At 42.2% G+C, this 27,863-nt stretch overlaps 2 protein-coding genes across 6 annotated transcripts; one reads left to right on the forward strand and one right to left on the reverse strand.

The window, feature by feature from the left end:
* Positions 1-156: 156 nt before the first annotated feature.
* srrm2 (serine/arginine repetitive matrix 2) lies at positions 157-17,445 on the reverse strand. 4 transcript variants are annotated; one of them, XM_046037327.1, is made up of 15 exons: positions 17,183-17,445; positions 15,342-15,593; positions 14,734-14,829; positions 13,137-13,322; positions 11,833-11,916; positions 11,682-11,750; positions 11,563-11,595; positions 11,219-11,329; positions 10,349-10,487; positions 9,610-10,169; positions 7,945-9,576; positions 4,580-5,224; positions 4,354-4,428; positions 2,326-2,433; positions 157-670 (listed from the first exon to the last, which is right to left on the reverse strand). In XM_046037327.1, the coding sequence occupies exons 2-15, from the start codon at positions 15,587-15,589 to the stop codon at positions 616-618; spliced, it is 4,041 nt and encodes a 1,346-aa protein (XP_045893283.1). In that variant the 5' UTR covers positions 15,590-15,593; positions 17,183-17,445; the 3' UTR covers positions 157-615. The 4 variants fall into 4 exon arrangements, with proteins under 4 accessions (XP_045893283.1, XP_045893273.1, XP_045893292.1 ...); XM_046037317.1 differs by having other exon boundaries at positions 7,945-10,169; positions 11,682-11,747; positions 17,183-17,444; XM_046037336.1 differs by having other exon boundaries at positions 2,362-2,433; positions 7,945-10,169; positions 17,183-17,444.
* Positions 17,446-18,897: 1,452 nt separating this feature from the next.
* Positions 18,898-27,863, forward strand: arl6ip1 (ADP-ribosylation factor-like 6 interacting protein 1). 2 transcript variants are annotated; one of them, XM_046041550.1, is made up of 6 exons: positions 18,898-19,087; positions 20,370-20,527; positions 21,106-21,225; positions 23,584-23,701; positions 24,182-24,266; positions 26,841-27,863. In XM_046041550.1, exons 1-6 carry the CDS (start codon positions 19,052-19,054, stop codon positions 26,957-26,959), a joined length of 636 nt encoding a protein of 211 aa, XP_045897506.1. In that variant the 5' UTR covers positions 18,898-19,051; the 3' UTR covers positions 26,960-27,863. The 2 variants fall into 2 exon arrangements, with proteins under 2 accessions (XP_045897506.1, XP_045897511.1); XM_046041555.1 differs by having other exon boundaries at positions 18,901-19,087; positions 20,394-20,527.

Raw genomic sequence — 27,863 nt, forward strand, 5'->3', positions numbered from 1 at the left:
ACGGTGTCTGTAGGACTGAGTCAGAATAAACTGCAGTGCGCGTGTTCATGGTGATGAAGGAACACGTGACCCAGTTATATGTTGTCAAGATAAAACATCACCAATCCTTTAAGGTTTTATGTCACACAGTAACCAGATGGACAAATTCCACACAAATAAAATGTACAATTGCCTTTTATTATCATTAACCATTTTCACCAAAGAAATTACCCACGTTTCAGTTTCTGCTCACATTAAATGGAAATCGGATTATCTATTACATGATAACCAAAATACAGACAGCTCGTATCTACAGGTAGAACGCAACAAACATTACAAGTACAGAGGAACATTGTTAGAGTTACGTTTTACTTAACTGTGTATGCTTCTTATTCAGCTCATAAAAAGAAATGTACAAGCCAGCCTCTGGTCGTCGTAGTTGCTTAAAAAACAAACACTTTTGTTGATAACTGTGTGGTCGCTCTGAACCAAAATCGAGTCCCCTGACGTTCACAGGATATCTACTGACCGCTGGCGGTGGAGCCCGTGTTGTAGTCCATTTCAAACCAGCCAGAGGCGACCAGAGAAATGACACAAAAAAAAAAAAAAAGAAGTGAAGAGTCTCCGGTTTTCAGCTCATTTCCTGCGTCTGCCGCATGACGAGCGGACCGGTGACTGCCTGCTGCCGCTCCTACCAGGGAGGCAGAAGGTTAAACAAAATCATTTATAATAGGGCTGCAACAATTAATCAATTAGTTGTCAACTATTAAATTAATCGCCAACCATTTTGACAATTAACTGATTTCAGCTTCTTAAATGTGAATATTTTCTGGTTTCTTTCCTCCTCTGTGACAGTTAACTGAATATCTTTGGACAAAACGAGACATTTGAGGACGTCATCTTGGGCTTTGGGAAAAACTGATAGTCATTTTCCACAATTTTGCGGACATTTTACAAGGTACAACCAAGCAGGAAGCTTCCGGTCTGAGATGCAAAGTCAACAACAAAGTCCATAATACCTGCATTCTATTGAACGGCCAGCAGGGGGCGACTCTTCTGGTTGCAAAAAGAAGTCCGGTTCAATTAGAAATAATAGTAAAATTAGGCTACTTCTCAGCACGTTCCTGATGAGTTTACGGTCTCAGACGCTAGTTTCAAGTCTTCTTCAACACAACATGATGTTCATTTAGTAAATCATGACCTGTCAATCAGGCTAGAGTGACTTGTACCCACGACACTGCAAGTTTAACCAGCGCCGTCAAAAAAGCTTATTAGGAGTCGGCTGTTCACTTTCTCTGGTGAGTACATTTAGTTTTAAGCCTGTTGTTCGCTAGACAAAGTTATCAGCCCTGTTAAAATGACAGTTAAGGTAATTTACAGATGCACCTAGCTAAGCAAACTAGCTAGCTCCGCACACGGCCGTTAGCTCCTCCTCCGCCTCGTCCGTATATGGTCAAGTCCGGTGCCGCTGGTTGCAAAAACTCAACATGGCGGCGCCCTATCGGCCAAACTCGAGGCTTCAACACGGTGGTCCACAAACCAACAGGTGACGTCACGATGACTACGTCCATTTCTTTTATACAGTCTATGAGAACAACGTACATTTATTGTCAGATGAGACGCGGTTTATAGTTATAGAAACTAAACTATTAATAGAGTAAATAATAAACAGATTATTTGATATTAAAAATAATCCTTAGTTCAGTACTAAATGTCCTGTTCATCAGTGAGCAAGTGATGCTGGTGCATAAATTAGGGCTACTTTAATTGTATCGCACATTTTAACAAGCGCATGTTCTGTGCAAGGTAGGATAAAGAGATTAACATACATTTAAATGGAGAAATGTGTTGTAGGTGTATTAAAAGAGCAGCAGTTCGAGACACTTTCCCCAAGTTCGGTTCATTAAAATGTTTCTTCATTTCGTGCCAAATTAAAGTACCCAGGAGTCAGTATGTTTATATGCCCTCAAGTGTCTAATTGAATATCTAGAAATTAGGACGATGCAGAAACATGAGAGGCCTGGCTTTTTGTTCTACATATTTTCTTTCTTTCTTCTTGTATTGAAACATTTGTCAACATTTTTATGTCATCTATTAATGACAAAGTTTGACATCCATAAGTAAAGCTGGAAACCCCCGGAGAAAGTGCAGTGTTCGCTGACTAGACATCTGGGTACATGCCAGGACGAAAAGCTGCCAGAGTAAGATAACCGCCAATAAATACAGGCATTTCTATAAATTCACCAGTAAAATTCAGCGGAGATGCGTGTTAAGGGTCCTATGGGTTTCTAGTTAAAGCCGCTGTCACACTCTTTCCTGTTTAAATGTCACGCAGTGGCTACAGACCTGCGAGGGGCCGAGGGCGACGGTGCTCTCATGTACCTTGGAGGAGAATAGCTGAGTGAGCGAGAATCTCTCAGCGAATCAGCAGGCACCCTCCCGGACTTGGCAGGGCTGTGAGGAAAAACACAATCAGACACCAGCACACTGCTGCAGAGCTCTGCTTTGGTGCGGTGTAGTTTCACAAAAATCTCAAAACAACAAGTTGGTACGAAAGAAATTTATATTGTTAAAAAGAAAAGATTTAATTATAATTACATGTTGAACAATGAGGAAGGAAAAAGCCGCATGATGGTGAAACGCTGCTGATATTAGAGCTGCTGACTCATGGCCGATCAATACGGCTCCAAATATACCAGAAGTTAGGGCTGGGCGATCGGGCCAAAAATGTTAAAACATTTCATATCATTCGATAATTATCACGATATATGTCACATCATTTTTTTCATTCAAGTTTAAAGGCTGATTTTTGCTCCTGAGTGAAAACTGAAGAAACCAGATGGTTAATTCTGTGGTTAAACTTTTCTTTATGCTCAGATTGTGATAAACACTTTATGCCAAACAGTGGATCACTTCACAAATCTGAGGTAGAACATTCAAAATTAATCTTTTTCAACAAATATGATTAGTAAATCTTTTTTCAGTCCCTGTTCCTCAACAAAATAAATATTTTAATAGAAAAATTGAGTGCTAATTTCGCCATGACACAAATTAATTCAACCAAATATTTATTGACGATATATTGAACATTTATTATATTGTTATAGAGGAAAATTATATTATATATTGCAATAATCATCATTAGTATTATTGCCCAGCCCTACTAGAAGTGCTCCAATTCAAAAAGTAAAAAAAGATTATTCCTTGTGCCTTTTAAAACTCTGCTCTTCCATCCAGTCACACTGAGCTGGATGTTAAGTGAGTCAGAAAGGAAACACAAGAGCAGGCAGACTGATAAAAATCTGATAATAATGAATCGGCTGATAATTTATTAACATAAACCCATAAACATCGATAAGAACCTTACATTTAGTTTTTAAAGACTTGAGATCAAAACAAGTATGAAATCATTAGGTTGTTAATTGTTTTAAATAAGAGGAAATCCAAATAAAATAACTTTTGTACAAATAACCGTCACTAAAAACACACTGGCGGTGGTTGTGTGTGGGCTGGTATCATCAATACAACTGTTGCACCTTGGTCTAGTTCAGCAATCAATTTGTTTTAAATGTGATCAATGTAAATAAAAGATTTAACTTCCACTTTGTGGTCACATGGTTTTATATGAGCAAACAGTCTTAAGGGCCAGATATAACATCACTCATCCTCTCCACGCTGAGCTGAGGAAGCTCAGGAGCACTTTCAGCTACAGACTGATCCAGCCCCGAGCCTCAAAGCGCTGAGGAGGCTCATTAGTGCCACATGCCATCAGACTCGCCCAGTACATCCCACCTCCACAACGCCATCCCACACAGACGGTTCTGGCACGTGGGCCGTATATTTTGTAAAACTTTATGCTCATGTGAAACGTGAATATATTCTTTTCAATTTTGCACAATTCTGCAACAATATGAAAAATGTTTTCATGAGTTAAATGTTTCTTTAATGCGGAAAAGAGTGGGTTTGTGCGGTTGACGTGGGATACCACCGATGTAACGACCTGATCTTAGGAACGCACATCAGATGATCTAGTCTAGGTTGGCTGTTGCGCGTTTCTGATTTACAATTTGAGATTTTGTCTGTAACCCACACTAGAGGATCATTAGGGTCAATAATCTGTCCAGACCAGCCTCGTCTCGGCAACGACCCCGATTGTCGGGACGGTGAATCGGACCCAGAATCTGCCCAATTATCCTCCAGTGTGCGGACAGCGTTACGAAAGTAAAATTTATACTTCTGTGTCAAATCGACAGCATAGCCTCGGTGTAGCTACGCACGTAGACCCTACGCAGGAGTATAAATCAGGCTTTACAAACCAGAAATTGATCAGTAATGCTTCGCCTTGTGAGTGATCAAGTTATCTGTTCTTCTCACCTCTTTTTCTTAATTTCCTTTTCATTCTCAGATGACGAGGACGAGGAAGGAGAGCTTTGAGCTTTGTCCGTCTTCCTATGAAAAAGAAAACAGTAAAAAGGGAAATTATTAATAAATATTAAGTAGTTAACGATGAACAAGTTTTATTATTTCATCATTAGAAAGTGAAATGTTCTTTGTGTTCATGTATCTCACACAGCTCAACTCTCCCCCGTCTCCTGCTTACCCTTTTCCTTGCTCAACTTCAGAGTCAGAACTGTCTGAAGAGGAGGACGAAGAGGAGGACGAAGAGGACGACGACGATGAGGAAGAGGAGCTGGAGCTGCTGCTCCTGTTGGCTTTCTTGTTTGCATTTGCCTCCTTCCCGTTAACCGTTTGGTGTGACAGTTGAGGGGGTGCCGCTGGTGACACATGTTTGGTTTCTGGTTGGCCAACAGCCGGAGACCTTCTGGGGGCCACGTCATGGCGCCTGGGGTCCACCTGGGAGCCTCCTCTACCTGAGGTTGGAACGTGAGATGCGGGTCTGGAAGGGCCCTGAGAAGAAGAGGAACGACTTTTCTGCTCTCGGTCTTCTCTCTTCTCGTCCTCTCGCTCGGTTCTTCTGTCTCTCTCTGGAAGTGCTTTTGTGTCTTTCCTCTCTGGGGGAGGTGAAGGTGAGGACGAGGAGGAAGAGGAGGAGCTGGAGGAGGATGAGGAAGAGGAGGACCTGCGGGGTTGGGGAACATCTTTTTGGTGCAGGCGCTCTTTCTCCTTTTGTCTCTCTTGTTCTACCTCCCTCTGCCGAATCCTCTCTTGTTCCCTTTCTCTCGCTCTTTCTCTGGAGAGGGAGCGGCTGCTCCTCCTTCGCTGTGGAAGAGGAGAGCGGCGGGACCTGGGAGGATGAAAATATACTTTTCAGTTCAGCCATTAAAATTTGCCCTTATGGAATCAGTAAATGATAATATTGTTAACATCTAGGACTTAATCTATGATCTACAATCTTTGTTTCTAAAAAAATAAAATCAATGCTCCTCATAACTTTATTTTTATCTTCGCATATACAGGTTCTGGTCATATAATTAGAATATCATCAAAAAGTTGATTTATTTCAGTAATTCCATTAAAAAAGTGAAACTTGGATATTATAATCATTCATTACACACAGACTGATATATTTCAAATGTTTATTTCATTTAATTGTGATGATTAAAACTAAAACTAATGAAAATCCCAAATTCAGTATCTCCGCAAATTACAATATTACTTAAGACCATTACAAAAAAGGATTTTTAGAAATGTTGGCCAAATGAAAAGTATGAGCATGTACAGCACTCAATACTTAGTTGGGGCTCCTTTTGCCTGAATTACTGCAGCAATGCGGCGTGGCATGGAGTCCTTCAGTCTGTGGCACTGCTCAGGTGTTATGAGAGCCCAGGTTGCTCTGATAGTGGCCTTCAGCTCTTCTGCATTGTTGGGTCTGGCGTATCGCATCTTCCTCTTCACAATACCCCATAGATTTTCTATAGGGTTAAGATCAGGCCAGTTTGTAAAAATGCTCTGTACTTGTATAGCGCCCATTCACCATTCACTCACTCACTGAGCCTAAGTGCTCAAACAGAAACTAACATTCACGCACATTGATACACTGGCGGAACAGCCGCCAGGGGCAATTCGGGGTTCAGTATCTTGCCCAAGGACACTTGCAAAATGCAGCCTGGGGGAGCCAAGGATTGAACTGCGACCTTCCGATTAACGGCCAACTCGCTCGACCGCCTGAGCCACAGCCGCCCCACTTTTGAGTTTGCTGGCCAATTAAGAACAGGGACACCATGGTCCTTAAACCAGGTTGGTAGCTTTGGCACTGTGTGCAGGTGCCAAGTCCCGTTGGAAAATGAAATCTGCATCTCCATAAAACTTCCTGGTAGATGGCTGCGTTGACCTTGGACCTCAGAAAACACAGTGGACCAACACCAGCAGATGACATGGCACCCCAAACCATCACTGACTGTGGAAACTTTACACTGGACTTCAAGCAACGTGGATTCTGTGCCTCTCCTCTCTTCCTCCAGACTCTGGGACCTTGATTTCCAAAGGAAATGCTAAATTTACTTTCCTCAGAGAACATAACTTTGGACCACTCAGCAGCAGTCCAGTCCTTTTTGTCTTTAGCCCAGACGAGACGCTTTTGACGCTGTGTCGTGTTCAAGAGTGGCTTTACACAAGGAATGCGACAGCTGAAACCCGTGTCTTGCATACGTCTGTGCGTGGTGGTTCTTGAAGCACTGACTCCAGCTGCAGTCCACTCTTTGTGAATCTCCCCCACATTTTTGAATGGGTTTTGTTTCACAATCCTCTCCAGGGTGCAGTTATCCCTATTGCTTATACACTTTTTTCTACCACATCTTTTCCTTCCCTTCGCCTCTCTATTAATGTGCTTGGACACAGAGCTCTGTGAACAGCCAGCCTCTTCAGCAATGACCTTTTGTGTCTTGTCCTCCTTGTGCAAGGTGTCAATGGTCGTCTTTTGGACAGCTGTCAAGTCAGCAGTCTTCCCCATGATTGTGTAGCCTACAGAACTAGACTGAGAGACCATTTAAAGGCCTTTGCAGGTGTAATTAATTAGCTGATTAGAGTGTGGCACCAGGTGTCTTCAATATCGAACCTTTTCACAATATTCTAATTTTCTGAGATTCTGATTTTGGGGTTTTCATTAGTTGTCAGTTATAATCATTAAAATTAAAAGGAATGAACACTTGAAATATATTAGTCTGTGTGGAATGAATGTATACATTATACAAGTTTCACTTTCTGAATGGAATTACTGAAATAAACTGTTGATGATATTCTAATTATATGACCAGCACAAGAAAAAAAAAAAGAAAAAAAACACAAACATTTTTTTTTATCTTATAAGTTGTCTGTCTACCTAAATACATCCAGCATTCATAAATAAATACGTTTATGTATTGACGTAAAAAAGTTTTTCGTCTAAGGTGCAAAATGCTAAACTCGTTTGAACAGAGAAAAACCCGTTTAAAGACGGGGGGAAAACTGAATGATCTGTTCGTACTTAAACTTCATTTTTATAAAACGTGACAGCCTTAATTTACATTGAAATACAGGTATTTACTTTTTTTTCTTTTGTAGCTTCTTGCACTATTAAAAAGGTCAGTAAATGTAAGTGACATTTACTGAAGGTTTAAATTTTTTTTTTACCACTTCCATGTGGCATTAAGGGCCCCCAACAGGTTACAGTTGTGAAGGCCAAACCATCGTTTCATAAAATTCGCCCTATTTACTCCAACTCGGACTATGGCTGAAACTATATTCAGTCTATTTTATAGACAAGTTTACTCTAAAATGTCAGCAAACTGCAAAAAAAAACCTGTCGATCAGTGTTTCCCAAAGTCGGAGAGGACGCTCTCAAATGTCTCATTTTGTCAATAACCCAGTTAATCCCCAATTATCAAAACAGTTAATTTAATTAATTTCATAGTTAACAGCTAATAAATGATTCTATTAATCTTCGCAGCCCTGACTCAGACATGGCCGTCTTTAAGGGGGACAGGTGTTAAGACAGCAGAGACCAGCACGTGTACGTTCTCCTGTTACCTGCCGGGGGGGCTTCGCCTCCTCGGGCTTCTGGACCGGCTTCTCCTGGCGATCCGCTCGCGTTCTCTGTCCTTCTCCCTCTCCCTGTTCCTCTCCTTCTCTCTGTCCCGCTGCCTCTCTCTCTCCCGGTCTGACCAGGCCGGAGGAGGAGAAGCTCTCCTGGATCGCGGCAGCGGTTCCTGATACTGCCTCGGTGGAGTTCGACGGGCCGGGGAGGAGGTGGAGGTTTTCTGGGGCGGAGAGCGCGACCTCCTGGCTGGAGGGCTAGACCTCACCGGCCTCCTGGCTGCCTCCCTCTCCCTCCCTCTGTCCCTTTCCCCGACTTTCACCTCCACCCTGGTTCTCTCTGCTTTGACCGGAGGGGGGGAGGCGTTCCTGTTGCTGCTTCTGCTGCCGTCCGCTCTGTTGGACGGGGAAGGAGGCGGACTGGGGCTGTCCATCTGTGTGGGGCTGTATCGCTCCTGACCTTTTGTCCGGGACGGGTAACTCTCTGCGGGAGCTCTGTGAGGCGGTCTCTCCCTCTCATGTTTGTCTCCTCCGGCTTCTCTCTCCTTCTGGACTCGTCGAGGTCCGTCGCTCTCTGGAGCAGAGGCCGGGCTTTCCTTTTTACCGTTGGCTATGTACCTCTGAACGGCAGCCCCAATGACGGACGGTGCACCTTTTTCTTTCCCTGCTGACCCCGCCTCCTTCGGCTTGCCCTCATCTTCAGAGGATGAGGACGAAGAGGAAGAGGAAGATGACGAGGAGGACGAGGAGCTGTCACTGTCACTACCGCTGCTGCTGCTGCTACTGCTGCTGCTGCTACCACTGCTGCTGCTGCTCTCTCTTCTCTTCTCGGCCGGTTTCTCCTTCCTCGGAGGGCTTCTCGTCTTCTCCTGGCTCTTGTTTATCTCCGCTCTTCTGCCTTTCTCCGCACCCTCGTCTCTCTTTCTGCCGCCTTCCTGACCTCGCTCTCTGTCTTGTTCGCTCTGCTTGTTCAGATGCCTCTCCCTCTCTTTGGTGCTCTCCCTGTCCTGGTCTCTCCTCCTCTCCTCCTCCCTTTGGCGCCCGTTGGTGACGGGTGATCGGGAGGCCGGTGACGGGGGATCTCTTCTTCTGTCATTTTTCTGCTGGGAAGGAGATGTCTCTCTCTCCTGTCTCCTTCCGGTGTCTTTCCTGTTGTCCCTTTCATTTGGTGGCCTCGACAGCAGATCTCTCTCGGTCCTGCGCTCCCTCTCTCCACATCTCTCCTTCTCAGGGGGAGGAGAGGGAGATGAGGAGTCATGTCTTATCTTTTTGTCCTGATTATTCCTATCTTTCTCCCGCTCAGTGTCTCTGCTCTTTTCAATCCTAGTCTCCTGTTTAGGTGGAGGAGAAGGAGATGAAGAGGACGAGGATGAGGAGGAGGAGGACGAGGACGAGTCATGTCGGGTCCTCTGAGGAACACTCTCCTTTCCTCTCTCCCTCTTTTCTATGCTCCTTGAACGCCTCCCTTTCTCCACGTCTCTGCTCCTGGAACGCCTCCCTTTCTCCACGTCTCTGCTCCTGGAACGCCTCCCTTTAACCACGTCTCTGCTCCTCGAACGCCTCCCTTTAACCACGTCTCTGCTCCTCGAACGCCTCCCTTTAACCACTTCTCTGCTCCTCGAACGCCTCCCTTTAACCACTTCTCTGCTCCTCGAACGCCTCCCTCTCTGCCTCTCATTTTCTCTGCTCCTTGAACGCCTCCCTTTCTCCATCTCTCTGCTTCTGGAGCGCCTCCCTCTCTCCACGTCTCTGCTCCTTGAACGCCTCCCTCTCTCCACGTCTCTGCTCCTTGAACGCCTCCCTTTCTCCATCTCTCTGCTTCTGGAGCGCCTCCCTCTCTGCCTCTCGTTTTCTCTGCTCCTTGAACGCCTCCCTTTTCCCATTTCTCTGCTCCTCGATCGCCTTCCTTTATCCATCTCTCTGCTTCTGGATCGCTTTACCCTCTCTCTCTCCTTTTCTTTGCTTCGTGAACGCCTCCCTTTCTCCCTCTCGTTTTCTATGCTCCTTGAACGCCTCCTTTTCTCCACCTCTCTGCTTCTTGAGCGCCTCCCTTCCACACTCTCCTTCTGTTTGCTTCTGGACCTCGTCCCTTTCTCCCTCTCCATGATTTTTCCTGTCTGTGGTGGTGGAGAAGGGGATGAAGAGTCATGTCTCCTCTTGGCGGAGGTCTTCTCCACCTCACTCAGTCGCTCTTTTTCTCTCTCAAGATTGGGCCTCTTCTAAAATGACAGAAAAAAGATTTGCTGGTGTTATTTTACACACAATTTTAAGTTCACAATAGAGTAAAATACAGATACAGGATCAAATATAATAGTTAAAGATTAGTTTAGGATCCTATAAGCAAAAGAAAACATATCCTAATGAAAGTTTCTGAAAGTGTTTAGTGCAACATCCTCACCCCTTCGCCTCCCTGATGATGTGGGCTGTGCTCCTCGTAGCCTCGTCTCCTCCTGTCTGGCGATCTCCCTTTTCTACCTTCATCAGCTTTTCTCGCGGTTTGGTCCTGCTGACGTGATCTCACTGGAGCCGGAGACTGGCTGATGACATCATAGGAAAAAATAAATGCACATTACTGAGACGCTTCTCTCTGGAAAATTGATTTTGACTTGCCCAAAACTAGTGTGTACAAAGTGCCATCCAAAAAGTGTTTATAGCCGTCCCAACTGGACAGACTGCTTTCACAGAGTGGGGGCTAAATGACAGAAGTTGGTCTACATGTTCTGAAGTATAGAAATACATTTGATGAACGTTATTAATGAAAGATTATGAACTTCTTTGCCAGTTAAAGAGCTGGCTGAGCTAGTGCTGGAGATTGTTGTTCAATTGTGCTAACCTCGATTCTACAGGGAAGCGCGTCTGCCTCCGTCCTCTGCATGGCTTCATACCCCAGCGGAGAGATTCGTTTCATGATGATGTTTGTTTTTGTGTTTCTACCGTGGGTAAGTAGATTACATAGTTACATTTTTTGGTCTGTTTTACTTGTGTATATTACTAATATAGAATCAAAATATTGACCGGATTCTCCATGCTGTGTCTTATTTCCTGCCTACTTTGTGCTTTTCGACACGCCTTCTGTTAAAAACAGACGAGCTGTGTTTTCTCCACGAAGCAGAGGTGAAACACACTGTGTCTGGCTGCCTTAAAAAGATGGAATACAAGGGCCACAATCTGCTCCAGCAGTAACAATAGTCTCCGGGTGATGGCGTTTAAAGGATAAACAGAATGCAGATTCTCAATGAAATAAACATTTTCATCATCACCGTCATACCTGTGAGCAGAGCTGGAGGAGACACTCCTGTGCCGTGCTGCTTTTGGAGGACTCAAACTTTCACTCTTCTTTCTTTTATTCTCTGAGACCTTCTGCTTCTCATCTGAGGAACTGCGAGTGGGGGACAGAAATGTACATATGTGCATAATCCCATTCATTCAGAACTCCTCAAATACTACAAATGATCACTGGTTTGTTAGGAATGTAGTAAAAGCAGGTTTACAATATATATTTTATTCAAGAAAAACTCAGTCTCTTTCCATTAAACTTTTCTATTTACAGTTTGAACTGTGCAACAATGCTCTGCTGATTGTTCATGAGGACAGATTGAGAGAAACACCTACCTGTCGTCTTCTTCCTCGTCTTCTGATGACTCACTGAAAAACACATTTTCCAGTCAATAATCAGTGAATAAGTGAAATGATTAAATGAAACGTAAGACAAGAACCCCGTGATGGGATACCGTTTCTTTTTCTTCTTTTTGGATTTCTTCTTCTCTCGTCGGGGAGACGGGGAGCAACTCTCTGAGCTGCTGACAGAATGAACAAATAACAGTCAGACACTTTCTTCACCGTCAGGAGCTTTTCTGCTCTTATCGAGTTTTACTTTCTCACCTGTCTCTGTTCTTGTTTTTCTTTTTCTTCTTCCGGCTGCGCTTCTTGGGAGGAGATTCTGAATTATCTGAATCTTCCACCAACCTGAGAGAGCAACAGACCTTGAGTCAGGGACAGAAATAATGCTGGGGGGGTGATGATTGTACATTACACTGTTGTTTAAGACAATTTTCCAGAGCAGGACTGGGGTTTGCGATTGACAAAGAACACAACAAGTATTAAAGAGTCTTAAAAAGCAGGAGCACAAACATGCAGATCGAGCTTTACTCCATCAGCTGACATTTAACACTGTGCCTTCTTCAGAGCTTGAGGCTGGTTTTCCCAAATCTGTCTGGTCTACAAGTGGATGACTCTTTCCTAACAGGCTCGGCTCACAGCTGCATTTTAATGCAAAAAAACATTATTTTTGTGTACCCCAACAAGTTAATACAACATGTAGTTTTTTGCAATTCATGAAAGTAAATAGTACCCGAGGGCACCTGTGTAGCCTTTTGGCTGCTGATGACCTGACAGCGAACTGCAGAGGCATATTAACACAGCTGCCTCTATGAAAATAACACAATACTTACATAACAGACAGTATCTCCTGTTTCAACCAGCAACCACTGAACTAGGTCAATGCTTAGTTACTGACTTCCACAACGTAAAGGCAGTCCTCGCTGCCTTCTCGCTAGCTGAAATACAGATGAGCGCTGACACAACCGTAGGATTGGATAACTTCACTAGCAGCAGCTGTTCTCCAAGAAGCAGGAAAGAGACGGAGCAAATCTGAAGGGGGGTGTCCTTTTTTTGTGGCAACAAAGGGAACAGGGAACTACTGCAAACAGTGACGGATAGCTTATTTAAAAATGTAACTAAACAACAGATTACTTGAGACTAACACATAACATGTTACAACAAAAAAATAATGCGAGTACTCTGACACATCCCCAACACTGATCACTCATTAGTACACAAAGCTATTTTTAATTAATCTTTTGGATTGTTTTATCTTTTCATGAGTCTCTAAGCACTGAGCAAAACACGCAGCTCATCATGTTGGGAAAAAAACATGGTTAAATCGTATATTTTCATCTTTCAGTTCCCTGCACCTCCGGCTGTACAGTACTCGCTGCACGCACAGCTCTCTTTCACTGTATACTAAATGTTTTTTAAACCTTTTTTTTTTTTTTTACTACTGCTGGAATATACTAGAATAATTTTAACTACATTGTCCAGCTCTGAGACTTTGCTATGCTGAAATGAAAACGATCCATTAGTTTGATACTCACACCAGCACTATGGGTGTGTTTTGTCCTACTCACGTATATTTCTGCTGCTGCAGCTTCTCCTTCTCCAGGCGTTCTTGTTCTCTCTTCTCCTTCTCTCTCTCCTTGCGGTCGGCGTGGAAGGATGATCCGTCCACATAGTCGCTGGCGATGCCAAAAGCAGCACGAAGACGGTCGTTCTTCTGCTGGTTGGCTGCAGCCAGAGCATGAGTCTCTGTCACCCTGAGAGAAACCAAATCAAACAGCTTTGTATCAGCGACACTTTGCAATATGAACCAAGGAGATGCGCTGGATACCCAATGTGGCACAGCACAACTTGTACTATCGTCTATGCTGTTGTTTCAGCTTGGAGTGTTTGATAATGACATTTTATTTTTGAAATCAAAAACATTTCAAGCAGGTATTTGAACAGGTTGGGTACATATAGCACATTGTGAGGGACCAATGCATAATGTCATATTTGAACATATATATGCCTCAATATTTATATCCTTTAACATTTGTTTGCGTCAAAGATCACTAACAAAGCATCACAGTGAAGTTTTTTTATAACTCTGACTAGGGCTGCACGATTTATCTAATCGCAATGTTGTCATGTGCGATTACATAACGGCAAGAAGTGTGTGATTTAATAAAACAGTAAAAGTGTGTGAGACACTCTTCTGTGTGTGCGCTGCGGTCTGCTCGTTATCTCCGCCCACTGCGGGCTCTCGCATGTGTCTCTAAAAACAGATAAGCCCAGAAAACCGGGTGAGGATAATGAAGGTTTAGGTTTGGCTGGCTGGCAATTTAACGTTAGCTGTATTGTTGCATTTAGTTGTTCAACATGTTCAACAACTTTTCACAGAGCCGACGTACTTGTTGGTCACTCTTCATCAACCGAACACTCACAGCCTGGATGGGGCGGGACATTTTAAAAAAAAAAAGCTTGACGTGCTACAGTAAATCATTAAATGTTGAACAATATGATTATTGACCAGTTAGTACTTAGCATTAACAAATTAGAGACCGACGTAGAGCCTTATGTTTGCACAAGGATTAAATTTTAAAAAACAGCCCACAAAAATGAAACAGCTGTAACTGGTTTTAATACTCAACACGTTGGAAAAATGAATACTATTATATGAAAGTAATGAATGTAGTATTTAACATATTATTGTTATACTAACAGTAAACTATTAACTAAACATTATAATCTTCATATAATACACTCATGTATACTAGTTCCTCCTCCAGGTTGTGGATAGAGACTCTGCATTAGACAGACATACATTGAGCCAGTGCCCCAATATTTGCTGCTTCTAGCCGCCTCCTCCTGAGGGCAACACGCCCCCCTTGTTCTGTTTTACATCTGTTTTACTTGATACTGTAATAAATATTGTATAACTTTGTTCAAGTTGAGAAACACACATTTTAAAATGTCAGTATTTCACGCGTTCCTTGATAATTAAGCAAGTAGACTCATAGTACCATTTGTTCTATTATAAATCGAATCACAATAATCGCAATATGACTTTCTTCAAATTGTACAGCTCTAATCCTGACACACTTTCCACATACCTTAGTCACAATAGTTTTTATTATAACAAAACTTTGGAGCAACATTAATTCTTGTTGATTGTGTTGCACTTACGTCGTTTTTTCATTGGTGGTGGGAGCTGGCTCCTGCTTCTCCTGCAGCATCATACGGAAACTGTTCACCTTCTCCTCGATTTCCTCAGCTGAATACCTGCCAACCCAAACAGAGCCGAGTATTTAAAACTGTACAAATCAAATGCAACAACCTTCTTGCCACTATTCTTATTTTACTCTCCCACTGTATCAAGCTAGTGTCTACTGTATGTCAACAACATTCACATATCACCGGTACTATATAATTTAACAGATACATTTTTGCCCACATCGTCGTCACATGAGAAAGAAAAGGTAACGCCGTTTAAGAGGTGCTGGAACAGTTAGATGCTGCTTAAACAAAAACTATTTCAAGAACTGATTGATCCATAAGAAAATTTAACAAGTACAAAATCCAAACATTTGATGGTTACAGTTTTATAAATGAGTGAATATGCAGCTTTCCAAAGTTTTACATGCATAAAGTAGTTCCCTTTAGATTTGTTACTGCGATCCAAAGACATCCCTTTTGGCTCTGGATCTTGTGATGGGCATTTGTAATTACTTTTTATATTCAACATATTAAATAATTATGAAACATAAATGAATTAATAAGTAATGTGTCGTAACCCTTGCTCCTCCATCATGTCCTGCAGCTCGGCACACTTGACCTCCAGCTGCCTCTTCCGTTGGTGCTCCAGTATGTCGGCATTGGGCTGCCTGTTGAGCTGACTCTCCAGCCTCTCTCGGTCCTTCTCATCCCGCTCGCCGCCGCGCTCATCACGCGGCCGTTTGACCCGCAGGCTCGACAGGTTGCGCTGCACATAGCCATTGGTGCCGCTGCCCCGAGGAGTTGTCAGGCCAATCCCATTATACATGGCTCTGAAAAAAAAAAAAAAAATAAGACAGATGCCATCAGTGGCTGAACCGACAACAGGATGTAGGTGCCATCACTCCTTAGGGCCCTTCCACACGTGAATGTCGGCACCAAAGTCCATGTTTTGACAGACACAGTTAGTATGGGTTTGGTTTCATATTGCAGTTCAGCGAGCGCACTAAAGAACTTTACATGACACACTTGTGTCCTGTTGTCATCATCAATGTGGGTCTCCTTAAACTTGACAATGATTGGATTATAAACAGTTCCGCAGGTAGCTTTGACAAGAATGAATGAGGGATGAACAGATGCATATTGCTGCCACTATATTATTATTATGGCATTACTGCCTGCAGCACCAACTGCACTCAAGGCTAAATGAACATCCTCATTGTGCAAACATGATATAGCAAGCAATTCTGCACCTCCGTTTAAGGAGAGACCAAAGAAGTGAGCTGAAATTTGCTTCCATAGCAACCAACCCATGGCTCAGTTTGATCCGGATCTATTTTTGTCTGACCAAATTTCATCTGTTCTGTGTCTCTGAATGGGCCTGGGGAGGGGTTACACCTGTAATTTTGGTTTGGATCAAACTGAAAAGTCAGAAAATCCGGACAAATCGAGTAGTTGTGAAAGCGCTCTCTTTTATTATAATAAAATCTAGAAATATGACATGAATAACTGTAAAAAAAAAAAAAATATATATAGCATTAACCAGTCTGCTCTCTGTGTAACAATCCAATTTGATCCAGTATTTTTCACCCTCGTCTCCTGATGAAGTGTGGAAATAATGTTCAGCATGAAGATTAGGTCTGAGGCCAGCTTTTGGAAATAATTTCACTTACCTGCAGCCATAAAGATCTCCAGGATCTCATTTTAAAACAATTCTGAGAGAGTATCCTTGACATTAAAAAAGCCATTATCACAAGCATCTGCAGTTCATCACTTTGCCATTTTCAGCATTTTAAAACATCGAGGGACTTTGTATTCTAAAATGGCTGACATAAATAATCTAGTAGTGTTTTAACATCGACCTGACTGTTTTTTAAGTTCTAAACTACATGAAGGTGGCAAACAAAACAACCAGAAACACAGTTGAACGAAATCACTGAAACATGAACACAAATAAGTTAATTCAGGGGGTATTTTGTTGACACAGTTTTGTGTAAAGTGTGGGCCCAGGAAGGTTTCAAGCAACGTATCACAGTTGCTGAAACTCTTCTGAAACACTGAGTGGATGTATGCGTCTCTTGTCACGCCTAATTATACATTCTTGTTCACATATTGATAAGTTATTCACAATTAAAGCCATTTTGTCGCGCATTAACACGTGCGCCAGACTGGGCCTGTTGCTACGCCTGAGTGTAATTCAGCAACTGTATGATGACTAAGGCTAAGACAAACCACTGAACCACTGAATAATGCAAACAAAGCAGAAACTAACTGATCTAATGTGTAGTTTAATAAACAAAGCAGTAAATTTAATGCCAACTATGTCTTAAGGCCCAACCGCATTTATGCGTAGCGAACAATTCCCATCCAACGGTAAGCTAACGAGAGCTAAGTTAGCTAGCTTAACGTATTTGTTACGTACCAGTGTTTCTCCCCGTGAGCGGAGAAAAAACTGCGTCGAAACTGTGTTGAAGACAAATACGGTCCCGTGGAATCAGACGCAGAAATAGACCTTATAATAACGGCGTCTTCAGAAGTATGAAAAATAAAGAAATACGGCTAGTTAGCAAGCTAGCTGCTAGTTGGTCTGATCTCCAACCAACGGAGGAACGAGACGAAAACCAGATGACGTCAGACGCACGGGACGCACGTCCAAACTGTGATGCGTTCAGGTGTCGCGGGGACGCTCGTACCATTAGCTCGTTGTAGGTGTTATCAGAATTTAGGTGAAGTAACACCAGAACTCATATATTTATATTGTGAGGCAAGAAGACTGAATACAATCTCCAGTACACCCAAAAGTAAGGCTGTTTACTGCATAAACAGCACTTTAAATTACATAACCCTGTGTCTACAAAACTGTGGTGTCTTTTATAATATTATGTTGAAAATTCAGAATCAGAAATACTTTATTGAACCCCAAGTGGAAATGCTTTCTAAAAGGAAAATGATTGATGATTCAAAAATCAGTTCTTTGCATTTAACCCATCCTATTTAGGAGCAGTGGGCTGCCATCGTGCCCGGGGAGCGGTTCGGGGTTCAGGACCTTGCTCAGTGGACACCTTCGGCACAGGGTCGTGCTGGACTCTTGTGTTGTATCATTTAATGTTTGACTGTGTTACCTTGTACTTTGTGACGGTCTGTTGGGGACTACAGCTGGAAAATAGCCTTCGAGCTAATTCTGGCATATTTACATTGCTGAAAAGCAAAGATGTCCCTTGATATACACTGTCCCCTTTAAATAAATAAATTACTACTACTGCTACTAATAATAATAATACTCGTTGGTTGAGGAGTGTGGGGGTAGTTAAATTTACAGATATTGTATATTTATGCTTAGATAACCAAGATACAAAAATCTATAAGCAGAAACAAACCTAGTAAGGGTTTGGACACTGTAGGGGGTTATGTATGTATTCCCTGGTGCCTCCATGTGTGCCAAATCTGTTTTTTTCTAGATAGTGCATAGGGACCACAAATATTATCAAAGAGTGATATATTACCTTATGTAAATAATTCTAATAATAATAACATGTTTGTAATAATAATAATAATTCTAAGGGCAGAGTTGTAGACAATTCAGCAGTACAGCTCAACTGTTGACGTTTTTCCGTGAAACATCAATATCTCTTTTGGCCAATAACATGCTTATTTCTAAAAAAAAAAAAAAAAAGGACAAAAGTATGGTTTTCCAGGTTAAAATCTTTATGGATGATTCCGTAGATTCACCTACTACGACGGTCTTTATTTTATTTTTACTTTAATTTTCAATTTAATTTAATTTCCTTTTAGGTTGTGTAGCATTTGCACTTGTAATTTGCATCTTGTTATAATTTTTGCTCAGTCCTGTGCTTGTTAAATTTGTGTTCTGCAACAAAATAAATAAATAAATACAAATAAAGTAAAGTAAAGTAAAAAAAAAAAAATTAATTAATTAAATAAATAAAAATAAGTAAAATGAAATAATACAATATAATAAATATGTAACATAACCTAAACGAAAAAAAATAAAGTAAATAAATAACATAAGATAAAATAAGTAACATAAAATTAAAAAAAAACACATTTCCGGTGTGACCGGAACTCGTACCGAGTACAAAACTACATTTCCCAGCATGCCAACGGGCGTTGACAGTTGAGATCATAAAGACCTCGTACAGAACACGACGGTTAGTGACGCCGGAGCCAGAGACGGAGCTGCGTGTTCCGCTGTTCTTGCGGGGTCGTTTCCCTACATAAAAACACAACGAATTTCACAATATAAACCCAAACCGACGCTGCTTCAGTAACGATGGCGGAAGGAGACAACAAAAGCGCAAATATGCTCGTGAGTATTAACCAGCATTTCTAGTGGATTATGTGTGTTTGTTTTGTAACTGTAATAAACGTTAGCACAAACTGCTGTTGCTAATCTAGTGGCGTTCACGCAGCCGAGGATGACCCCCCCCCCCCCGTCCTTGTTGGTAGATTTGTTTAATTTGGGTGAACATTGCACCTCCAGGTAGCGAGGGAGCTAATTTAACTAGCGAGGTAGCTTCTTATCCGACCATCCGTCAAAGTGCTGCCGCTGTGACAGCAGCTGACGCCAGTTAGCAGCTAGCTTAACTGCGCCTTTTTCCCCGTTAGCTTCAGCGGAGAGCTAGCGGGCGCTGTCGCTAACCTTCAGTTAATGTACTTAAACTTAAACAGCCTGAAATCGAGTAATGACATTTTCACTCGACGTGACTTTATATCTGTGGTTAGCTCTGGCCGTTTCTCCTTTTCTTGCATGCAGACAGATACTGCACAGTCACAGCAATAATGGAAAATACCGTTATCGTTGCGCTGCTTATCGCGTAACGTTACACACCCCGATCTTACATGAAATGTTGTCCTTTTAAATTGAGTATTTATGGCATTGTTGCAAACCTAACTAGCTAGTTTCCACAAACACATAAAACCGAATTAAATCCATCAGAATAATAATCCATCAGATTAAAGCTATTGCAAAGGTTGACAGTTTAATTAAATTGGGATTTTAAGTGTTACAAGAAAACTATGCTTTGAATTACAGATTTTTGCAACAAGGTAAACGGATATAAAATCCCCTCCTCCCTTTAAAAAATGATTTTGATATTTGACAATATAAGAATTTCCCACCCAAGTTGCATGGCCCAGGACAAACTCCTGTCCTCATCTACTGAAGAGATGTCCCTGTTCACTGCCAGATTGTGCTGATGTGGGAGTTTTGCGGATTATCAAGAACAGCCTAATAAGGGCTGGGCGATTATGGCCAAAATTGTTATCACGACACCTGTCAAATCATCATTGCTTTCAAGTTTAAAGGTTCCTGAGTGAAAGTTGAAGAGTCTTTATGGTCAGAACAAACACTTGATGCCCAACAATGGATCAATTAACAAATTTGAGGCAGAACATTCAAAACTATTATGATATAAAGAAGTCAAATCTCTCTTCAGTCCTTTTTCCTCAACAAAATAGATCTCTTAATAAAACAAAGTGCCATTTTTGGCAATTAATTAAATCAAATATAGCTATATTGTGAGGAAAATATATAACAATATTTAGTGTTTTGTTGTCCAGCTCTAAGACAATTCTAATGTGGTTGTTAGTTTGGTAACGTGTATAATCTTCAGGCTCAGGAAACGGCCCAGCTGGAGGAGCAGCTGCAGGGCTGGGGTGAAGTGATCCTGGCTGGGGACCGCGTCGTGCGCTGGGAGAAGGCTTGGTTCCCTGGAGCCCTGATGGGTGCCACCACCTTGCTCTTCCTGTGAGTCGACGTGCTGTGTCACAACGTTATTACTCAGATGTGCACATAGTTGGCGTGGCACACATTTCCTCCCTTTCATCAGTGAGAAATCAGTAACAAGATGAAAGATCAGAACTATCTACACTAACTCAGTTGCCCCAGCTGGTTCAAAATCTAATTCACAGGTGCATGAAAGTGTTGTAAAACACTCTGGTTTAAAGGATATGTTAACCTTCCACATGTTTTTGAAACGCACAGCCGGAAGAAGGAAACTGTAGGCTAGATTATACCAGATTATTGTTACTAGATAAATTCTTGAATAAAATTGCAGATGCAGAATTCAGACTAGAACACAAGCAGATCATACAAAGCATTCCCTTTTTTATAAATGCACACACCCTCCCTCTTAATCTCTAGTTCAGTCTGTTTTAGTGCAGGGCCCTTTGTGTCTTTGCTATGAAACCACTATACAATGAGGGGAAGTGAACAGCAGACTTCTGAATTCATGCATGGATGATACAAAATGCTCTTAGTCATGGTTATGAACCACTTTTATATCAAGTGGTCTCAATGTACTGTTTTTTGTCTTCCTCTTTCAGGATGATCTACTACTTGGACCCATCAGTGCTGACTGGGCTCTCGTGCTCCGTCATGCTGCTCTGCCTGGCCGACTACCTGGTGCCCACCCTCGCCCCCAGAGTCTTCGGCTCCAATAAGTGGTGAGATCCTGAGGGTGAAAATCACATTTGTGGAGAAAAGGAGCCGTAAAATCATATTTGTTCCCTACCTATAAAACTATGTTCTTCTGTTTTTGGCTTTCAAGGTCATGTTCCCTTTGTTTTGTGAAAGGCTTTCTGCTAGTCATGGGATTTTCTGTCAGGAGTTAAATAGGCCATAAATCATGACTGTGCTAGAGGCACATTGTCATCTACATAATTTCTTTTTCTGAATTGTAGCAGCTGCATCCAATTTAATCTTTAGTGAATGTTTCCAGAATCAAACCTTGTTAAAGGAACTGAACATGCAAGATTTAAAGAGGTCATATCAGATTCTTGTGCCTCTTTTTCTTATGTTGTATATCTTTTTTTGTGCATGTAATAGGTTTGTAAATTGAAAAAGCCCAAGAGGAGTTACCATCCCCTACAGAAAACTCTGCGCCTGAACTGGATGGTAGTCCAGCCTTTCCTTTAGTAACCTGTCCGCGTCACTTTGGTAGCGCGCTTCACAATCCTCGCCTAGCGGCTAGTGTGGCACGCCCTCAAAAACCAGGCTGAAGATGCGCATTGAGCTGCAGCAGACACAGTGACAAGACGTCCGCCCCTGCCTCCACTCACCCCCGCCCTCCCTACCAAACGTTACATGCCGGTGCCCAGTTAAAACGGGACGTATGAAAGATGTGTTACAGATTAATAACATACCACTCTGAAACGTCTCGCTCCAGTCCAGGTTTTGAAGCTGGTTCGGGTTGTTGTGCCTGTGTTTCAGGGTCAGAGTCGGGGCTCGAGCATGTGCGACCGAGCCGAAGTTACCGGCTGAAGCGGCGTTGTTCTTGCTAGTCAGGACCCGCTCTACTCTGCTTCTGATTGGCTAGTAGTCCTTAACTATGCACATGTGCAGCTCCCAACAAAGATCGAACAGAAGTGAGATGCTTCACTCGGTAACGGAGTGTTCAACACACAGCGTGAAAAGAGGAGCTTTTAGCAATGTGCAGTTTGACAGAAATGTGTAAACATGTTCTGGTACAACCCCTAAATAAAGTTATGAAACTGAAAATTAGCATAATGTGACCTCCTTTTAAGTTTTGTTAGCCTAGGAAATAATGGTGTGACACTGACATTAAGAGTGTCCTCCTTGAGATTCAGTATATTTGTTTCTTTGTTGTGATCAGAAAATGCACCTGCTTAATCCCTTTTTAAATTGTACGCCCTTTTTTTTTATTGTAACATGCTCTTTCATGGAGCTTTGACATTACACGCTGCTCACTGAACAGCCTCTTGACTTTCTGTGTGTATTTGATGGTGAGAACCAGACACCCAGGACAGGATAGAGTAACAGCCTGCAGTTGGCACAGCGTGTTGGACCGCTGTCCTGCACCAGACTCCTCCTGCCTCGATATTTAACCCTCCATCAGCATAGCATGACCTGCACACTTTTTCACTGCTGCACATTCCTCAGGCCGAGGCAGCAGACGTGCTACAAGAGTAGCCATGAGTGTGTTATTTAGATAAAGTTGTCTGGGTATTTTAAATGCTGCAGTGGTGTCCGAGTAGGTTTAAAGCACCAGCTTCTTGTCATGGAGGAAATTAAGCGGGGGGGGATGGGTACTGACTTAACCACCTTCGTTTAAAAGGCAGCTTTGTATTTTTAGATATAGGCCAGGCAAGTGTAGCTGTTATTCTGAAGAGTGTGGTCAAGATTATGTCGATTACCTGAGGCTGCTGTTTACTCAGCGAGCAGAATCGAACTGATAGCAGTGGTGTCTGTGAGGCTGCTTTAAATGGAGCTATTAAAGTCCAGTCACGGTCCCTGTTTGGCTGACAACAAGGATGGAAATAGGGAACGATGGCTCAGCAGAAAATGAAGGGCACTTCTCAGCTGCCCTCTTCCAGTCGACACTGTAACAAACAAACGGAGGATGTTTTTCTGTCCCTTCATACAGATGGTTATAGGCAAATGGCTAATTGCAACTTCTTAATCAGGTCTTTGAATATAGTGAAATATCAAAATCAGATTCTCCAAATAACCTGATTTGTTCTTTTAAAATAACCCGTTTACTATAATAAAACTACAAAAGCACACGCATTTGAGAACTCGGGATCAATTGTCATGAATGAGGGAACTTAAATAAAAAGAGCTATTAAACGAGAGGAAAGCTGCTCTGATGTGACGAAACTTTATTGAACTTATCGGCTTCCTCTTGATGGCGAGATTAAGAGGGGTGTTGTTGGTGAATATTAATAAATGAAAACATCCTTTTGGCCTCTGTTTAAACTGAATAAAAAAACCTCTTCTGCTGTGAAACAGTTAGATTTTTGTTTTTAATCCCACCCTTGTCCTCGACCTTTGCTCGTGCACAGGACCACCGAGCAGCAGCAGCGTTTCCACGAGATCTGCGGTAACCTGGTGAAGACCCAGCGTCGCGTCGTGGGCTGGTGGAAGCGTCTGTGCGCCCTCAAGGAGGAGAAGCCCAAAATGGTAAATGGAAAATCTTAACAGCTTAGTCCTACTCGTACAGAAACTGAATCTGTCACTGTAGACATACGGACGGAGCTGTCTGCAGCGCTGCAGTAAATGCAGCCGTCCTGTCTGATTTTATTACAATGGTGAGCTTTCTCTGCTCCAGATAAAAATATCCTCAGCTGACTTGGTTGGCTGCTCCACTTAGCAGACCTCAAAGTGGGTTACAGGCTGTGATAACCGGGTTTTTCACAGCATGCTTTAACACTATTAAGACACTCTCTGTCAGATCACATTCTCTTAATTCACTTACAGCTGCTGTTCCTTTTTAAAACGACAGCATATGTTCTGCTAATTAAAATTAAAAACGGCTTTAATACTTTTCCGAACATAAAACATTCATTAAATGATGCTCTGCGTGCAGTCAGGACGCAGTTTGTGTTTGAGCAGCTGAACTACTGTGTGTTGAATGTAACGTGACCTCCCTGTTCTCCACAGTACTTCGCCTCAGTGATTAGCAGCTTGCTGGCGGTGGCCTGGATCGGACAGCAGGTGCACAACCTGCTCCTGACCTACCTGCTTGGTGAGTTTATTACAACATACAGTAATTGTGAACAACTTGTTTTTTTTTAAAAATACTCTTCTGTCTGTCTTTTCTTTTTTATTTTTCATGGGTTGCCATTTGTTCTATAATTTTTAAGCTTTTTGGTTGACTTGTTTTGATGTAATTTTACCTCAGTGTGATTATCAGTATAGTGAGAAAGCTTCAGAGATCAAACCTGCCACTATAGTAGAAAAAATGCTGCTATTACAACACATGATCATCCAGTGATGGATTTGTTTTCTGTATCCTGTTGCCCTTTAAAACAAAATGCACACTGGATTATGTGGAAGGTGTGCCCTTAAAACAAGGTGGTAACCTTTTGAACTCGCCCAAATATGTAGGTTGGAAGTTGAATAAATTCTAATATCTGGTGAGGTAAACAGGGATTATGTTTCATTCACTAAATAGTTTTTATTTATTACAGGACACCTTTACTGATTTCTTTGTTTTGACAGTTTTAATTTGTCATTCAACCATGTCAGACATGAAGGAACGAAATTTGTTTCCCAGGACTGGCAATGTACAGAATAACATTTTAAGATAAACCCCATAATAAAATCGGTTAAATGACCCTAAAACTATAAAAATAAACATGGTCAAAACCCGTCGTTTACTGGAGTTGCTGCTGTTAAATTTTAATAAGAGAAATCAAATCCATTGATACGAGAGAGGTCCGTCTGGAAAATGAAACTTTGATCACCTAAAGTCAGGAAACGCTGCTCGATCTTCTTCTGTAGCTGCGTTCAGTGAGGGTGTAGGTTTACCCTTTAAACATGGCCGCTGTGGTGGACGTCCCATCTGATAGTCACACATCAGAAACAGGAAGCGACAGTTGTTGTTTGTGTCTGCAGTTGCCAAAGTCTCTGGTTGTGATGAGTTATTGTGCTTCGTAATGTGCCTTCAGCTGTTTTGCATGCATGTTGAAAATCTGCAGTACCCCTGCTGTGGAAATATTGTTTTTTTCCCCCCCATCACATGAACTCTGCCCATCAGGCTTCCTGGTACTGTGAGTCAGAAGTGCAGCAGTAATGCAGATCAATACCTGGATCCCTGAGACAACTCACAGTAGTATTCAATTAGCACAGCTGCTTTCTTCATTATTAATGACTTAAATCCAGGAAGTTGTTTATCCCTGTGCTGCAAAATGAGACCAAAATGTACGGAAACTTGAGATTGTTCATTTAAATATTCAAAGTAGAGCTGAGAGAGGACAAAACCGTACAGCTGCAGAGCGGCGCCTCGGGGCAAAGCGACCGTTGGTGAATCAGCAAGTCTGCCGGCTGAGCCAGTCATCAGTTACATGAGCTGAGACATGTCGAGTATTCATCCGACGGGAAAACCATGGGAGGAGAAGTGACTTCAGAGGGTGAATGACTCGGAAACAATACAGTATTCAGAACGGGCTTCTCTGGACTGGTCACAAACGGCTCTACGGCCGAACACTGATCACCTCATTGATTGAGGAGCTTTTGGATAGTTATTCATAACATGTTGACGTCCTCAGGGTGCTGCTGGAATGTGAAACATCCGTCTGAGAATAAAATGTGCAGTCATGTCAATGTTTTGGCATCTGTTTTTTTTTTTTTCTCAGTTGCATAGCAGCAGTGTTTTCATGGGCTTCCTGTGTCAAAAAACAAGAACTCGCATGTTTCTTTTGACGGCAGCAATTTCTGTCTCCCACAGGTCACCATGTCTGGAATTTACTTAGAAATTCCTGTGGAGTAGATATGGGAAGCATTCGGTAAACATTTAAGTGTTGGAGTGCTCAGCTTTTGGCTAAAGGTATTTGATATGTTTGAGACTTAGATGAAGAAAACCAGTCTGTCGAACAAAGATCTGTTGGGATTGCTAATATTCTGTACATTCAAAATAATTGTTTATCTGATTACTGTGAGGGGAGGAAGCAGAACTCCTGTCTGTGACTTGATCAATACTTCACTGGAGATCAGGCTGCCAAATAGCTATTTAGCATCCTTTGATACTTAATGAAAACTGGTTATGTCTGGATTAAACTGTCATTGGGACCATCTGCACTACACGTTTAAAGATGGGGTTATGTGTTGTAGAGCCGGACTGACTTTGGGATTTTTAAGACCAAATACTGGTTTTGATATTTGAGGATTTTAAAATCCGCTATTCTTTTCAGAAACTCATACATTATCCTTCACATCTTTATGTGTAGTTATGAGATCTCATCAAGATAATGTGACATAAATGCAGTTTAAAAAAACCAAACCTTTTCTTATTGGCTACGTTTGAGATGACTGTCGCTGACTTGAGCAGAGCGCCCTCTGGTGGACAAACTATGCAGCGACAACACTCGTAACATGATTGAAGTAGCCGTCTCGTTTGTCATTTAGTGGCTGTTATAAACACCAAAACCAATTTGGCTTCAATTTGCACATATTGGCCGATATTACTGCGCACTGATCTGTCTGTCTTGCTCTATTGTGCCCTTTCTTTACTTGTTTTATTATATTAAAAAACAAACCGTGTCCATGTGGTTGGACTGTATGATTTTTAAAAAGCTTTAATTTTAACTTTGTTCTGCAGTGAGTTTCCTGCTGCTGCTGCCCGGCCTGAACCAGCACGGCGTCATCTCCAAGTACGCATCCATGGCCAAGAGGGAGATCAACAAACTGCTCAAACAGAAGGAGAAGAAGAACGAGTAGACGGATGAACCACAACGCAAAGAGGAAGGTGGAAGGAAGTTGCTTTGAAGGAAAGAGAGAGGAGAGCAAAAAGTTAAAAAAGCCTCCTGCTTCGTCGGTCTCTGCCGCAGAGGAAGACGCACCATTTTTATTTTCACACATTGGATGAGTTTAATTTCTCCCTCCCCACCGTTTTTTGACATTTCGACCTCATCACCACCCCACTTTTGAATTGATCTGCCGTGCATGCATGCAGCTACCACATGAAGTTTATCGGATAGTGTCACACGTTCGTACACCACACTGAAATGCCCGACAGCCACGTACACAAAGTTCCTTCTGTTTCTTAGTTTCACTGTGCTTCATTTTTAAGATGTCAGTAATGCTTTTAAGCCATTCCCTCTACTTAGACAAAGTGACTACTGAGACGTTTTTGTAGCATTACTGCATCATTTTAACCGCCTCCATAGATTCCCGACAGTAATGGGTTTTGTTTTATTTCGAGACAACTTTTGTCAAATAAGAACAGCTCATGTAAATTTTTATTTTTTATTTTTTTTTGGGCTTATTCTGCTTTGGTTGTAATTTAAAAATAGCGCTGAGAACAAAACTGGATTTAAAGCAGCTTTCATCAGGAGTGAAACTGTCTAGAAACAAGCCTACTGCTGTACCGCTGCTAGCTGGACTCTGGTCTATTAGCTCTTGTATAAAACCCCACAGTGTTACCGGAGTGGGGTGTCTCTGTGTAAATAGACCCGTCCCCTCCCTCTCTGTCCCTGTCCGTCACCGTTTTCTCTGTTATTTATCTGTGTCGTTTCCTCCTCATTCTCATTGTGTCCGGTCCGATCACTGTCTTTCAACTCATTTCATTACGTGTCTTTATTGGAGATCTTTACAAAAATGAATAAACTTTGATTTAAATGAA

The sequence above is a fragment of the Micropterus dolomieu genome, linkage group LG02 (genome assembly GCF_021292245.1).
Source record: "Micropterus dolomieu isolate WLL.071019.BEF.003 ecotype Adirondacks linkage group LG02, ASM2129224v1, whole genome shotgun sequence".
Classification (NCBI taxonomy): Eukaryota; Metazoa; Chordata; class Actinopteri; order Centrarchiformes; family Centrarchidae; genus Micropterus; species Micropterus dolomieu.